Below are 13,646 nucleotides of genomic sequence, written 5' to 3'. Positions count from 1 at the left end.
ATCTCCAAAGTATAAAAGTAATAATATAAACAGTTGTGTATTCACCATTCAGCTTTGGAAATATAACATTGCCAACTGCTTACCCCTCTCCACAATTATACCCCCTGACACCTTCTCAGACGTAACTACTAACACAAAATGGGTCTTTAAAATGACCACATTTTCCTTCATACTCTTACTATAAATGTACAGATACATATTTATATGTGTGTGTGTGTGTATTCCTAAACAAAACATTGCATGTAGCATCACATTAACCTTATATGTATGGTTTAAGTAAGATTCTTTTGCAACTTGCTTTTGTTGCCCAACACTATCTTTGAACGCTAGTTCATTTGTTTTCTAGGCACACGGTGTTCCGTAGATAACTATGCCACAATTCATTTATCTACTTTCCAACTGATAGACATTTGGGCCACACTGCTTCAAACGTTTAGCTATTACAAATGATGCCACTATGAGCAGTCTAGAGCACACCTTCTTGCATATATGTGTAGGCGTTTCTCTAAAGTTTTCCCTCAGAGTGGCATTTCTGGACTTTAGTGGTCTTACTACATACAGTATCATAATTTTATGAATTTGTCCTTTGCTTTTTTAACTTTACCATCTTTTATTTATTACTATGAGGAAAATAAAATTTATTCCAAAGGGGCAACTACGTCTCTCTCTCTCTGTGTCCCGGCTTGTCCCCAAACATGTTTAGATAACTTCCACTCTCAGCTGGAGAGCCCCCCCTAAGCAAAAGGACTGCTTTCCGGGGGCCAGTCATAGCCTAGTTTATAAGTCAACACCACCTGAAAGTCTATCGTGTGACAGTTTCTGCAAGAGTGTAACAGAGGTAGGGCTTAAACACTCATCCTTTCACCCCATCATCTTCCATATCTCGAACACATCTTCCTACAGATCCTCCTCAAAATCTGTGAAAGGCACTCAAAGTCAAAATTCATTTTACTTTCTGACTTTCATCTCTCTTTTCACCTTTACATTCTTGTACAATCAAGCATGTACATCCCACACTCTAGCCACACACTAGAAATTCCCCCATCTCTCACCCCTGCCAAAGTCTTGTTCATCTTTCAACATCATGAGCAAGTGGCTCCTTCAACATCTCCCAAACTTTCCTGATTGGAACTAACCCTTCTCTTCTTTGCACCATCTTAGATAGAATTCAAACAAACAAAAACCACACAAAGCAGTCTTCATTGCACAGTTTTTGTAATATGGTTCTACCATCCTTCTAAGTAGTTCTTGAGGCCAAGGGTCTCACCTCTTGAATCTTCTTTGTCCCTACAATGGTTCTGGATGTAAAGATAAGTTATACATACACCGCTGTCAGGTAAAACTTTAGATAAACTCTTGCCCACATTACAAGAGGAGACGTGTTCTAGACTGCTCAGAGCAGCATTGTTCGTGCTAGCTAATATATACAATAGATAAGTTCAACTTTAGGGAGAAAAATGCTGAATAGTTTTGATGCACTTTAGGACATGAGACCCCAAAATATGGCGCACTGGCACATTGACTATTTTAAGGTGAAGGGATTTGAGAAACAGCATGTGCAGGAAGGGCTTTCTGACCTGCCACGTACGCAGGTCATAAAACCTTCTTGTGAGAGCCACCCTCCCTACACCTGGAGGAAAGGAGCCTTCTTATCTCTGAAGAAAAGGGACACAGAAGAATCTGAACAAACAGTCCTTGCTAACTTTCCCCCAGTTTACTACAATTAGCTCACCTTTGTCCTATACGTCTTTGCACAACTCCCTTCCCTTCACCAAACTACTGTAAAAACAATCCCAATTTAACCGTTCCTTTGGGTTTTCATTCCCTCATGAATGCTCCCATGTCCCGTAAAACGTATGTTAAATAAATGTGTATGCTCTTCCTTTGTTAATCTGTCTCTGGTTACTGGGTCCCCAGTGGAGAAGTTAGAAGGGGAGAGGGAAAAGATATTTTTCCTCCCTTATAGCTCTTGACACTAATCCTCTTCACGTGAACTGTCATGGCCACGTTTCCCAAAGGAAATCCTAACATGGGAGCGTGACTTGCATCATCCACAAATTCAGATGTGGAGAAAAAAAAAACAACTGGGATAGGACCCCATATAAAAAGGATTTCTCCCTTTCAGATCCAAGAGCTCAAAGAGAGGCTAAGGTTTGGGCTGACTGATGAGAAAGAACAACTTAGTGACAAAGCTACAGGGAAACCAAGATAACAAGGTGGGGAGACGCATCTAAATTTCCAAATGCCTGTATTTTAAAAACTAGCAAGACGAAGTAAAACAGAACTCAAGAAAAGGTATTTCATTACCTGCATGAGCAGAGAGAGGTGAGTGAGGCCGAGGCAGTGCTGGGGGCTGCCCATTACCTATCAAGCTTTTCCGGTTGCTGGTTCGGCAACTGTCCAAAGGAAAGGAAAACCAGTTTTAAAAGCAATAATAATGATAACGTTCAAGTATGTTCAAAGTAGACATAGCTTAGGTTGAACAATCTATCCGCACATGTTATTTCTAAAATTTTTGCAAGTCAATATGCACCCACTAATATTTGAAGAAAATATAATGTATTCATATCATATATAACACCATCAATATTCCTCACCACAAAGTTATCATCCAATGCCTTTCTTTTGGCTCCTCACTGCAAATATGTGATATATACACACAAGTGATAAACTAAGGATTCAAATCAGCAAACCACAGGTAGCATCTCTGCTGACATGAAATTTCTAATACAAAATTACATGCAATGAAGAACAATGACATTAATCTTACAGTGATGCACTAATTAAAAATCTAATTATTTAGACAAATTTCATAGTTGTGCCTTTTGTCAATAGAACAGCCAATGCCTAAGATAAATGCATTTCACTACTCATTCATTTTTCATCTTCATACGGCATTCAGTATTAAGGTAAATATTTTGGAATCATAGAAACAGATTCCAGTTTGTATTAAAATAACAATGAAGGCCTTTTCTCACAGGCACACTACCTACTGTTTTTTATCCTGGTACCCAGTGAGTAGAAATAAATCGCTACATATGAGCACAGGGTAACTATTTTTTCCTGTTTCTGCTACTAGAAAGTTAAAAAATAGCTAATTTGATTCCAAAGTAACTTTCACAAGCCTCAAAGAATAACACAAATGCAAAACTGGTTGATGATGAAGTGGATGTTATCTTACTTTCGTTTGCTTTTCTTCAGTACAGACTAGTACTTCACAATCAGTATAGTGGTTAGAAAAGGATAATACAAACCAGCAGGTTACCTCATTGAATTCACCTATAATAAGGTTCAGGGCACTATGATTCCATCCTCCTACACTTGGTGCCCTTATCCACCATTGAAGATTTATTGTAATGTCTTCTTAATTCAGAATATACCTGTTACAGCATTCTTGAAACAGGAATTTTCACCTAACTTCTAAATAACATATAGTGGACATAATTGAGAATTTGTATAAAATATTTGAAAGGGGGCTTCCCTGGTGGTGCAGTGGTTGGGAGTCCGCCTGCCGATGCAGGGGACGCGGGTTCGTGCCCCGGTCCGGGAAGATCCCACATGCTGTGGAGCGGCTGGGCCCGTGGGCCATGGCCACTGAGCCTGCGTGTCCGAAGCCTGTGCTCCGCAACAGGAGAGGCCACAACAGTGAGAGACCCACGTACCGCAAAAAAAAAAAAAAAAAAAAAAAAAATTGAAAGGAACATTTCTAAATACTATTTAAACAACACATTTCAAAACCAAACCAAATTTCTTTTTCCAATATTGACTTGGGAACCAATCCTCTCTCTTAGATGTTTGCTGCTTATTATCATTTGTCAACATTCCCATATTTATAATTTCTTAAGGTCAGGCTGCATCATTTTATTTTCCTTACTGGAGCAATCAACACCCCCTAGCATTATCTGTGAGTTTAATTAAGATCATGTTTACTCAGCCTTAAAGAAGTTGTTGAATAAGAATAGACCCTTGATAATTATGAAGGTGGAATGTGGTATTATCAACTCATCTATCAAGAACCATAATTTGGCCTATTAAATTCATAACCATTCATAACCATTAAGTCAGATCGTGTGATTGTTTTTTTAAAAAATATTGTACAATGTATTTAGTGTTAATTCAAATTAATGTCTCCTTTAATTTTAACATAGGAATATTAAATATATCAACTTGCTGATGTTAGTAAGAGAAATTATAAATGACAGATTTATATCCTGGAACTCTCAGCAAAGTTATTTGCTAATTTGAGCAAGTTAATTGTAATACAGGTTAACTTATACAAAAATGGCTATTTGTATTAGTTTTTACATTTAGTATTTGATCTAAATCATTTATGAAAATTTATGTAAATCAAATAAATAAGAAATATATATCAATAGAAACAGTAACCTAATGAATATCTTACATAAGAATATCAGTGAAATACGCTGACAAAGCTAAAATTTAGAAAATATTTTTAAAAAACATTTTAATTGGGGCTTCCCTGGTGGTGCAGTGGTTGGGAGTCTGCCTGCCGATGCAGGGGACACGGGTTCATGCCCCGGTCCGGGAGGATCCCACATGCTGCGGAGCGACTGGGCCCGTGAGCCATGGCCGCTGGGCCTGCGCCTCCGGAGCCTGTGCTCCGCAATGGGAGAGGCCGCAGCAGTGAGAGGCCAGTGTACCGCAAAAAAAAAAACAAACAAACAAAAAAAACATTTTAATTGAATTTTCCTAAGAAACATATAGAATGACTAGTACATTACCACAACAAGCTAAGTAGCCAATAATTTGTATTTAAAACAAAGAGAAACACAAACAAAAAATTCTCACAACTGTATCAGTTATTTAAAGCCTACCAAAAACAAAAAAGGGTGGAAAAGTACTGATGTGATTTAAAAAAAAAAAACTCAAAAAGAAACGTCAAGGGCTTCCCTGGTGGCGCACTGGTTGAGAGTCCGCCTGCCGATGCAGGGGACACGGGTTTGCGCCCCGGTCCGGGGAGGATCCCACATGCTGCGGATCAGCTGGGCCCATGAGCCATGGCCGCTGAGCCTGCGCGTCCGGAGCCTGTGCTCCGCAACGAGAGAGGCCACAACAGTGAGAGGCCCGCGTAAAAAAAAGTGAAACTAAAGAACAGTTATGAATTCAAGTTCCAGCTATCCATCCCCAAAATGCAATCTTTCTGTTTCACTCTTTAAGAAGAAATGGAAGCCATCCACCCTGCCCGTGCTTGATTCTGAAAGCTGAACCCAGGAACCACCACTGCCCACAAAGAACCTGCTCCTCTTCATGCCACCCAGCTGAAAAAACACATGGGACACAGCCTACGATGACATGCTCAGTTTGTTCTCTCAGTTGACAAGGTGACACAATGGCACAGATTCTTTACTTGCAAAATCTGAATTTAGCCCAAGAAGATAGCCACATATAACTTGAGACAAAGGCAAAGGTAAACGATGGATTAGAACAGGGGCTGATGGTGCTAAGTGAGCTTTCCTTGTTACCTCATTCCTTTGGTTCCTGCCTAGAAAGATCCACCTGCCAACAGAACACACACACACACACACACACACACACACACACACACACAGAGTACAATAAGCACTGCTGACTATGGACCTGGGATCTGAGAAGAATGGGAGGGTGAAAGGCAATGACAGTACTTCTGAGTCAGAAGGACTGTCTGGCCCCTGCGGGCTGGGAGGCGAGGCAGGTGGGGACAGAACCCTCTGGGAGAAGAACGTCACAGTTGGATGGGCACTCTGTTGGAGACGCTTTAGCATGACAGGAAGCCACCACCGGGAAGTGGTTTATTTGTTGGCGTGGTGTTTTGGCTTAGGCAGGTGACCTGGGATCACACAGGGTGCCACTCTGCTCCCTGAGTTCACTGTTCCCAAACTGCTCACCAAAGCAGTTTCACAAGGAGATTCCCCATCTCCTAACGATTGCCAATAGCACCTTCCATTTGTCAGGAGGATAGAGAGACAGATCACGCATTTCATCGTGCAAGTCAGGCCTGATCAGAGCGAGGGACAAAGGAACGTGGGCTACTAGCTGAGGGAAGGGAGGGGAAGGAGGTGTATGGATTTTTGGCCCAAACCACCCATATTCTATTCCTGCCTAGATTGTCCTTATGCTCAGAGCTCCGTATGAAGGGCGTGGTGGGACCTTTAAGAGCCTCACACCTGGATCTGTCACATCTCTCCTGGCAGAAGAACCTGTTAATTATCCTCTACCAGGTCTGTAAAAGCTGTGAGGGCCACCAGGCTGTGGCTTTTTGCAACTGTTCTGAGTAGCTGAAATGCAGCTTAATTTTAAATTACAATCATTTGGGGACATGAATACTGATCATGTCTGATCGTGGTAGGACAAGCTGAGAAAGAGAAACCCAAACAGGCAGTAATTTCTAACAGTCACAGCCGACTTGGAAGGTCAACATTTAGTACGACATATGACTGACCACAATTGAGGGGCAATGAGTTGCCTAAGAAGAGCTCCAGGAGTTCTGAAAAGCTAGCCTATAATTTATTAATTCATCTTGATGAAAAATTTGATAAATTTGCACAGGAGGCCAATTATAGACCATAGATTTACCGAATGTGAACATCTGCTATTTCCTGATACCTTAATAGAATCTGAACACTGAATACTCCTTGAACAAAGAGGAAGACAGAAGTGGAAGAAACCGGGCATGAACAGGAGGCAGAAATTGTCTAGCTAATGTGGTATTGCTGAAAACATGTTATAAAACAGGCAGGCTTCTGTTTCCTTATCTTTACAATGAAGGGGTTAGACCAGATTAGAGGAGTCATTAATTATTTTTGTTTGGTTTATGAAATTTTAAAAATATAGAAAAATAATCAAACAATTCTCACCACCTGAAATGAACAATGGTATCATTTTCTGATGTTTACTCCCAATCTTTAGTATATGTATGTCCTTTCAGTGGCTGGGAAGGCTTTGTGCAGTGAACCTCCCGGGGATTATCTGGTTCTATAAGGGTGTACACCTTTCACTGTCTTTCTAGTGACTAGGCTACTTTAAATGCTGTAGGAGTTGCAGTTAAGTTGGAGAAAACTAGTAGTGATACAAGTGATTCTTGTCCATAATAATGTAAATGAATTTTGTCTTGTGCAAATACAGTTAATAACCACCCACAAAGAGATGACCCCAAACATTTAATATCATTGTCCTACGAGATATTAACTGGTTTTGTATCTATTAGCAAATTTTATTTCATCATTTCTGATTATATGTATATAATATATACATTTATATATATTTTAAGTATATGGTTTTCAAAATCTCTTACTGTTGTCCTCATTAATAAGTTAAATAAAATCTCTCACACGTTTATTTTATATTTGTATGACAGTCATGTTTTTGACTTTTTGGATAAATTGCACTTTGGCACACACTATATATTATAGATATTCTGTAACTTACTTTTTTTTTCACTCAACATTATATTTTTGAGATTTAACCATGGCAACATAAATATGGGTTTAATTCATGCCTTTTTTAGATTATTCATTTGAAGCAAATTTTAGGATTATTAAATGCACTAAAATTATGTATATCATGGACATTTCTTTTCTTTGTGCAACATTAAATATCTAGGCCTCTGTGTATTTGCAAATCTGATTGTAAAAGCCTTGAAAAGTATCTTCGAGACTGAATTTGAAAGAAAAATTATATCATGCAACATAAAGCAAGTCTTCCTTACAATTTTCTTTGGATACTTCTCCCCCAAATCCTTAATTCCTTCAGATGCTGCCTTGCCCTTCTCTCCATGTCTGTCTTCATACTATTGTCTTCTCCAGAAATAACTTTTTTGTCTTTCATATGTAAATCAATCTACGCTTCCTCTGGGCCTCTTGTCTACAGCTCTACCCCTTTTCCTGTAGAGCACAACGAGGCCACAGCTGGTAGCTGGCTGGATAAGCTTTAGTGCCCCTTAGAAGGCAACAGGAAGCAAAGCATTAATATTTGTGTCCGTGACATACTCTTATTTAGGTGAAGTTATGACACTGCCGATGTCTTCCCTATGGCCCATGAAATCAGGGCTCCCCCCAAGGTTCCACTGATTCATTCAACAAATTACTTTTCGAGTTCCTAATACATGCTAGGTACTACTCTAAACAAACAAATACCCCTGCTGTCCTCTAGAGACCTGTATTCTAGAGAAGGAAGCAGATAATAAACATAGTAAACTAGTAAGATAGTATGGGAGATGGTGATGACGTTTGTAGTACGAGGGATGGTGATGGAGAACAATGATGCAGAGGGTAGGATATGGAGCACGGATGTAGGAAATCACAATCTTAAACAGATGGTTAGGGAAAGCCTCGTGGTGTGGGGGGAAGGGGAGTGCGGTGTCTGAGTAAGACAGGAGGATGAGGGAGTGAACATTCAGGAAGAGCAAAGGCCCTGGTCAGGTGTGCTCCAGGACCAGCAGGCAGGCCAGCGTGCGGGAGGGGAGCTGGCCAGAGGCGAACAGCCAAGACGACGGCGGACAGAGCCCGGGGCCACCTCTGGGGCAGGTGCAGGCCACAGCACGGAGACTGGTTTTACTCTGGGTGAAAAGGGAAGCTGTTGGAAGGTTTTAAACACCATCTGAGTTCTGTTTTAAGAGAATCATTCTGGCTGCTAGATTGCAATAATCAAAGGAGGAGGGAGAAAGGCCAGTTAGGGAGCTAAGCGGACGGACATGCCTAGTATACCCCATCTCCTGGGACTCAACTTCAAAATACAGCATTTTATTTTAAAAACTCAGGCCAAAATCACTCCCAAGATTCAATGCAGGTATGAGAGCAGTCCATGCTCTTCTGTACAGCCTCTGAAACACTGGAGAAAGAGCAGGTAGCTAGAACTGTGGTGACTGCCAAGCAGAGAGCTTCAGCCCTCTGCATATGGGCATCAACGCAATGACCTAGTTTATCGTCATCCGGGGTATATTACTGTGAACGCTGAGTATTGATACTATCGGCTTGATACTTGAACTTAACTTTTCCGTTAGTAGAAAAACTCCTTTTGAAAGGCATTAATTATAATGGAAATGAATGACTGCTCATACTGCTTTCACCTAGGAGCAAAAAAAGTTGGCTAGTTACATGCCTAGAGGAAGGTATAGGTCTCCACGCTTTCAAAAATTCTGAGGAAAATATATATATTACTGTATACAGTACTTCTTGTAAATATATCTAATCCATTAAGATAAGCCCTTGGTGAGGTCTAGCCCAATTTTCTGTCTTTGTAGAGGAAGAGAGAGATGGCTGAACATACAGATATTGGCAAGATGCTATTCAATGTAAAAAACATCTATGGGCAAGTACGATGGGCAATAAGAAAATGAAGAAAACACTCTCAAAGTATAAAAGAAGAGCTAAGAATGATTCGCAGATAACTGTATTCTAAGGCAGAATCTGGCAGAGTTGTACAAACAAAAATGTGTTGCTATCTGAAGTGTGAGATAAAATCCCAATCAGCTTTGAAACGTATTTTCATAACTGATAAGCACTGGAATTTTATAGTATACACTAAGTATGACACATTGTCCCTCCATTTCATAGGTCTTCCCTAAATAACCCCTTAATCTTGGTGATCTGCCTGACACAGAAACTGATGTCAGTGAGCCCTGATGTCATATGTGAGCATGTGACTGATGGGGGGCTGACGTGCACCATGTTGCACCAGAGTGACCCTGGCAAGCAGAGCATCTACTCTGTGGTCACTCATTCATTCAGTAAACATAACCAGGGATTCTACCTGGAGCTTACCATCTAGGATAGGGGATAAGATCCTTGAGGTCAAAGATTATATCTTCTATCATAGTGAATCTCTTTGGATACCCAGAAAAATACAGAAAATAAAAATGACTTGAATAGAGATTCAGTAAATATTTTTGAATAACTAACTAAATATGGTTCCTACCATTAAGGAGTTTCTAATTTAACTTGGAGGACAAACATAGTCTAATCTATAAGACTAAACTGATCTAAGACGATATTATAGTCTCATTCTACTAGCTTGATCAAGGCAGTGTATAACAGAAAACACAAAGAGCTGACAGGTTTATATGATGTGAAGCATCTTACTGAGAAAACCTACATACACGTCATTCTGAATAAAAATTACAATGGGAAATCAGAGGAATGAAAAGAGGGGCATATCACAATGGTCAAAGTCAAGCAGGAGCTGGTAATAATATGGGATTTATAGCAGCAAAGTTAAGTCCAACTGCTGAAAATGTTAGAGGTAAAAAGCAATTAAAGTGAGAAGGCTCTCAATACCTGTTAATTTTTTTTTAGTGCAATTTATCTGCAACATGCATAATGGGACATACCTAGCCTGAACGTCCCCCAAGATTCCTAAGACATCAGGGCAGGTCACCTATTTGAATGAAGACACTTAAGGGCTGGAACAGTCAACGATGAGATGAATTCTGGACTTCTGACTAGTCACGCAGAGCATAATAGCTCAAACCTCACACCAAAGACACGTAATAAAGATTGTTTGTACTTGAGATGAGGGTGTGCAGTGCTGCAAAGGTAAGGTCATTAACTCTGATCCAAGAGTTGAAGGGCATGTACTGTATCTTGGCAAACTGCTTCAAAGGCTGATTTGGCCAAACATTGCGTGGAGTAAAAATATGGTCTAATCTGTCCCGCAAGGCTAAAGAGCTGCTATCACCTGGCTGGGCTGACCTCTGGCTGGGCTATCAAAGTGGCAATGAGTCAGCTGAGGGAGGGACCAAGGTGGTGGCCCCAATTTTATAACTGGCTAAAGGGTTTTTAAAACAAACACCTATGAGACTGACACACAAGCCTTTGGTTGTTCTCAGGGCAGCTGTGGACGGTGACCAAAGATAAGTCTACAGACGTGTTTGCGAGTTAAGGAAAAATAAAAAAAATACAAACTAATGTTCTTCTAAACCTCTACTTTACAAGTGTGTTTGTGTTTTGGGGGTTGGGGGCTGTGTGTGACATTTATTTTTAAAACTTCCATGTTTCATACTCAATATGGAGAAAAGTCACAACTTGATACATTTTTTTTTCTTGAGTAGTAGAAAACCAAGTCAAAGTCCAACTACAAAAATTACCTTTAATGAATTTAATTTAATAGCGTGGATTTTTCTCAGTTGGCCAGTGCAAAGAAATCTTTCCAAAAAAACTAAGATAGTGGGGGCAGCACCAAACCAGAGCAAACATAACAGCTTAAATCTAACGTTCCACTCCGCCTTTCTAGAAATACTATAATAAAATTGTACGATTGACTTCTTTCCCCTGTACCTAGTACCTCCTGCTTTACTGCTGTAAAGAAATGGTCATCAGCTTTATAAAGCTGGATTGGAAGATTTTCTTATATTCAAATCTTATTTGAACATATATATGTAACAGCTGAACTGATATAATATTGTTTTACCCACTCTGGGCTTCTCCATACAGAAATTAAATCTCAGTTTAACTTGCGACACCTAGAAACATTTAATTTGGGGGATATGTTTTACTCTAGTAGGGTGATTTATCTATAAAGCTAAACACGACCCATACGGATCAAAAGCTCTGCTCCCTCTTTCTGGTTCGGAGGATTCTGGGGCCGCTCCAGTCTGACCCACAAAAAGGGAAGGGGAGTTGACTTCCGTAATCACCGGATCTCCTTTTATGACACGCAACAGAAAGTTATGTCAAGCCCGGAATGAACAGCATGACTATTTAACGGCCTCCCAACTCGAAAGCATTTTGCATTCACAGCAATTTGGCATAATGCTTTGCCCACAAGTGAACTGTCTCTGATTCCCGGGCCTCCACAGTCAGAAGACAAACAGACACACGTGGAAAACCCACATCCGAACTCCACTTCATGCTTTTCTGTGAGGAAAAGTCATGTGGCAAAAAGCCATCCTCTTTCTGGTATGTTTTGCTGCTAGCTGCGCCCACCTCAGAATCTTGCAAAATGACATTCTGCTAATGACAGGAATGTCAAAGCCGGGATAATGGGCACAAGTAGAAGAAAATGTTTCCTAAATGGAGAAATAACAGGAAAACTGCCAAATGGATATTAAAATGAGCTGTGTGTTCCTCCCATACTTAAGCACTTAGTCCCCTACTATTTGTGTCCAACGTGAAAGGGAAGCAGACCTCTAAGGAGGGAAGAATAGCCCACCTGGGTGAAAAGCACAGAAGCAACAAGACGTCGAAGGACTGTTTTCCCTTAATTAACTGACAGATGTCTTTTCTCTTCCTCATTTGCATCCACTGATGTTTTCTTAGTCAGTCTCTCATTTTGCAACGATGAAATTGGCCACAAGGAACCAATTCTGTTTCTGAAGACAGGAGGACTGGGGTGATACCAGAAGATGCTGGTCTTTAAATTGCTCAGTATTCAGTCTGGGCAATGAATGCTCCTTGCTCTCGCCATTTGTGGGCTGAGCCACAGAATTTTAGCTCGGGAAGATGAAGTAATGACTGCCAAGGCAGCACCACCAGCTAGTGGCAAATAGGGCTTAGGAAGGGAGGTCATGTGGGCTCCCACAACAAGGGCACATTCGAAGTTAGAAATATCTGCATTAGACACAGAAATACATTTAACTACATCTTATGTGAATGTATTATACATTCCACGAGGGAAAAGCTAGTTCTGTTCTAGATTTCACTGACTGGTTATTTCTTAGGAGAGTACAGTTACAAAATACAAGGACTTGCCATTGGTACACCTGGCTTCAAATTCCAACCCCCCTTAAGCCTCAATTTACTGATCTGTAGAATAGGAATAAGAATATGAACTACCTTGGAGGGCGAAGTACAGATGAAATGAGATAATGCATGGGAAGAAATTATCACAGTGCTTGGCACGGTAAGTGCTTCATAAATATTAGCTGTCAGAAGAAAACATTTTGGTCTTTCTTTCTTGCATACATTCTTTCATGCACATATGTTTTCCTATTTAGAATGTTACACTAAGGCTTTCCCTCAAGGATCCTGGAACAAGAAGCACGAGATTGCCCATAGAATTAACTTCAAAAATCAATACAATGAATTATGCAAGAGCTAAAGAGGCTGGTTCTAAGGCAGCAGACTTGACAGTAAATGTAAATATTAACACAGTTATAGAAGGAATGTAACAATAAGAAGGGCAACTGGTTGGCTTCAGAAACACAGAAAAACAAATGCTGCAGAACCACAAGTTCAAGTGTTCATCCAAGGGCTTCAAATTGGCATCCTCAAGGAGAAGGACATGCAAGGGATTGCACCCAACACAGACATCAAAGTTTCAGATCAACTGTCAAAACCACGTGCACCTGTCCACCTTTGCCCAATGCTGTGGATCATTTAAGCCATCTAACAAGTCTTGCTCTGCTACCATATTCCCTAAGCCACCTTCTGACTACTTCATGGAGAGGTCTGCCCAAATGTGAATAACAAGAACAACAATAATGACAACTGCCAACGTTGACTGTTTTCTAGTACACGCCAAGCAAGGGTTTAATTTGCATGAGAATCCCAAGGTAAGACTTATTTCTATCCACGTCTTAGAGATGTGAAAACTGAAGACCTGAGAAATTCAGAAACCTAAGATCGCACAGCTAGTAAGTGGTAGAACTGGAATTCAAACCCAGGCAGCATGCCTTCAGAGCTCGTGCTTCTAACCATTCTGTTAACATGTCT

General features: G+C 40.4%; 1 protein-coding gene across 10 annotated transcripts in view; it reads right to left on the bottom strand.

Annotated features, from left to right (window-relative positions):
* MAST4 (microtubule associated serine/threonine kinase family member 4) overlaps positions 1-13,646 on the bottom strand; it is a 567,949-nt gene that overhangs the window by 111,289 nt on the left and 443,014 nt on the right. For all 10 annotated transcript variants that reach the window (XM_060295831.1, XM_060295835.1, XM_060295832.1 and 7 more), the window contains one exon: positions 2,308-2,396. In XM_060295831.1, coding sequence (XP_060151814.1) covers positions 2,308-2,396 — 89 coding nt within the window. The remainder of the gene's footprint in view (positions 1-2,307; positions 2,397-13,646) is intronic.

Source organism: Globicephala melas, chromosome 3 (genome assembly GCF_963455315.2).
Source record: "Globicephala melas chromosome 3, mGloMel1.2, whole genome shotgun sequence".
Lineage (NCBI taxonomy): Eukaryota > Metazoa > Chordata > Mammalia > Artiodactyla > Delphinidae > Globicephala > Globicephala melas.
This window is presented reverse-complemented; position numbering and strand designations above follow the sequence as displayed.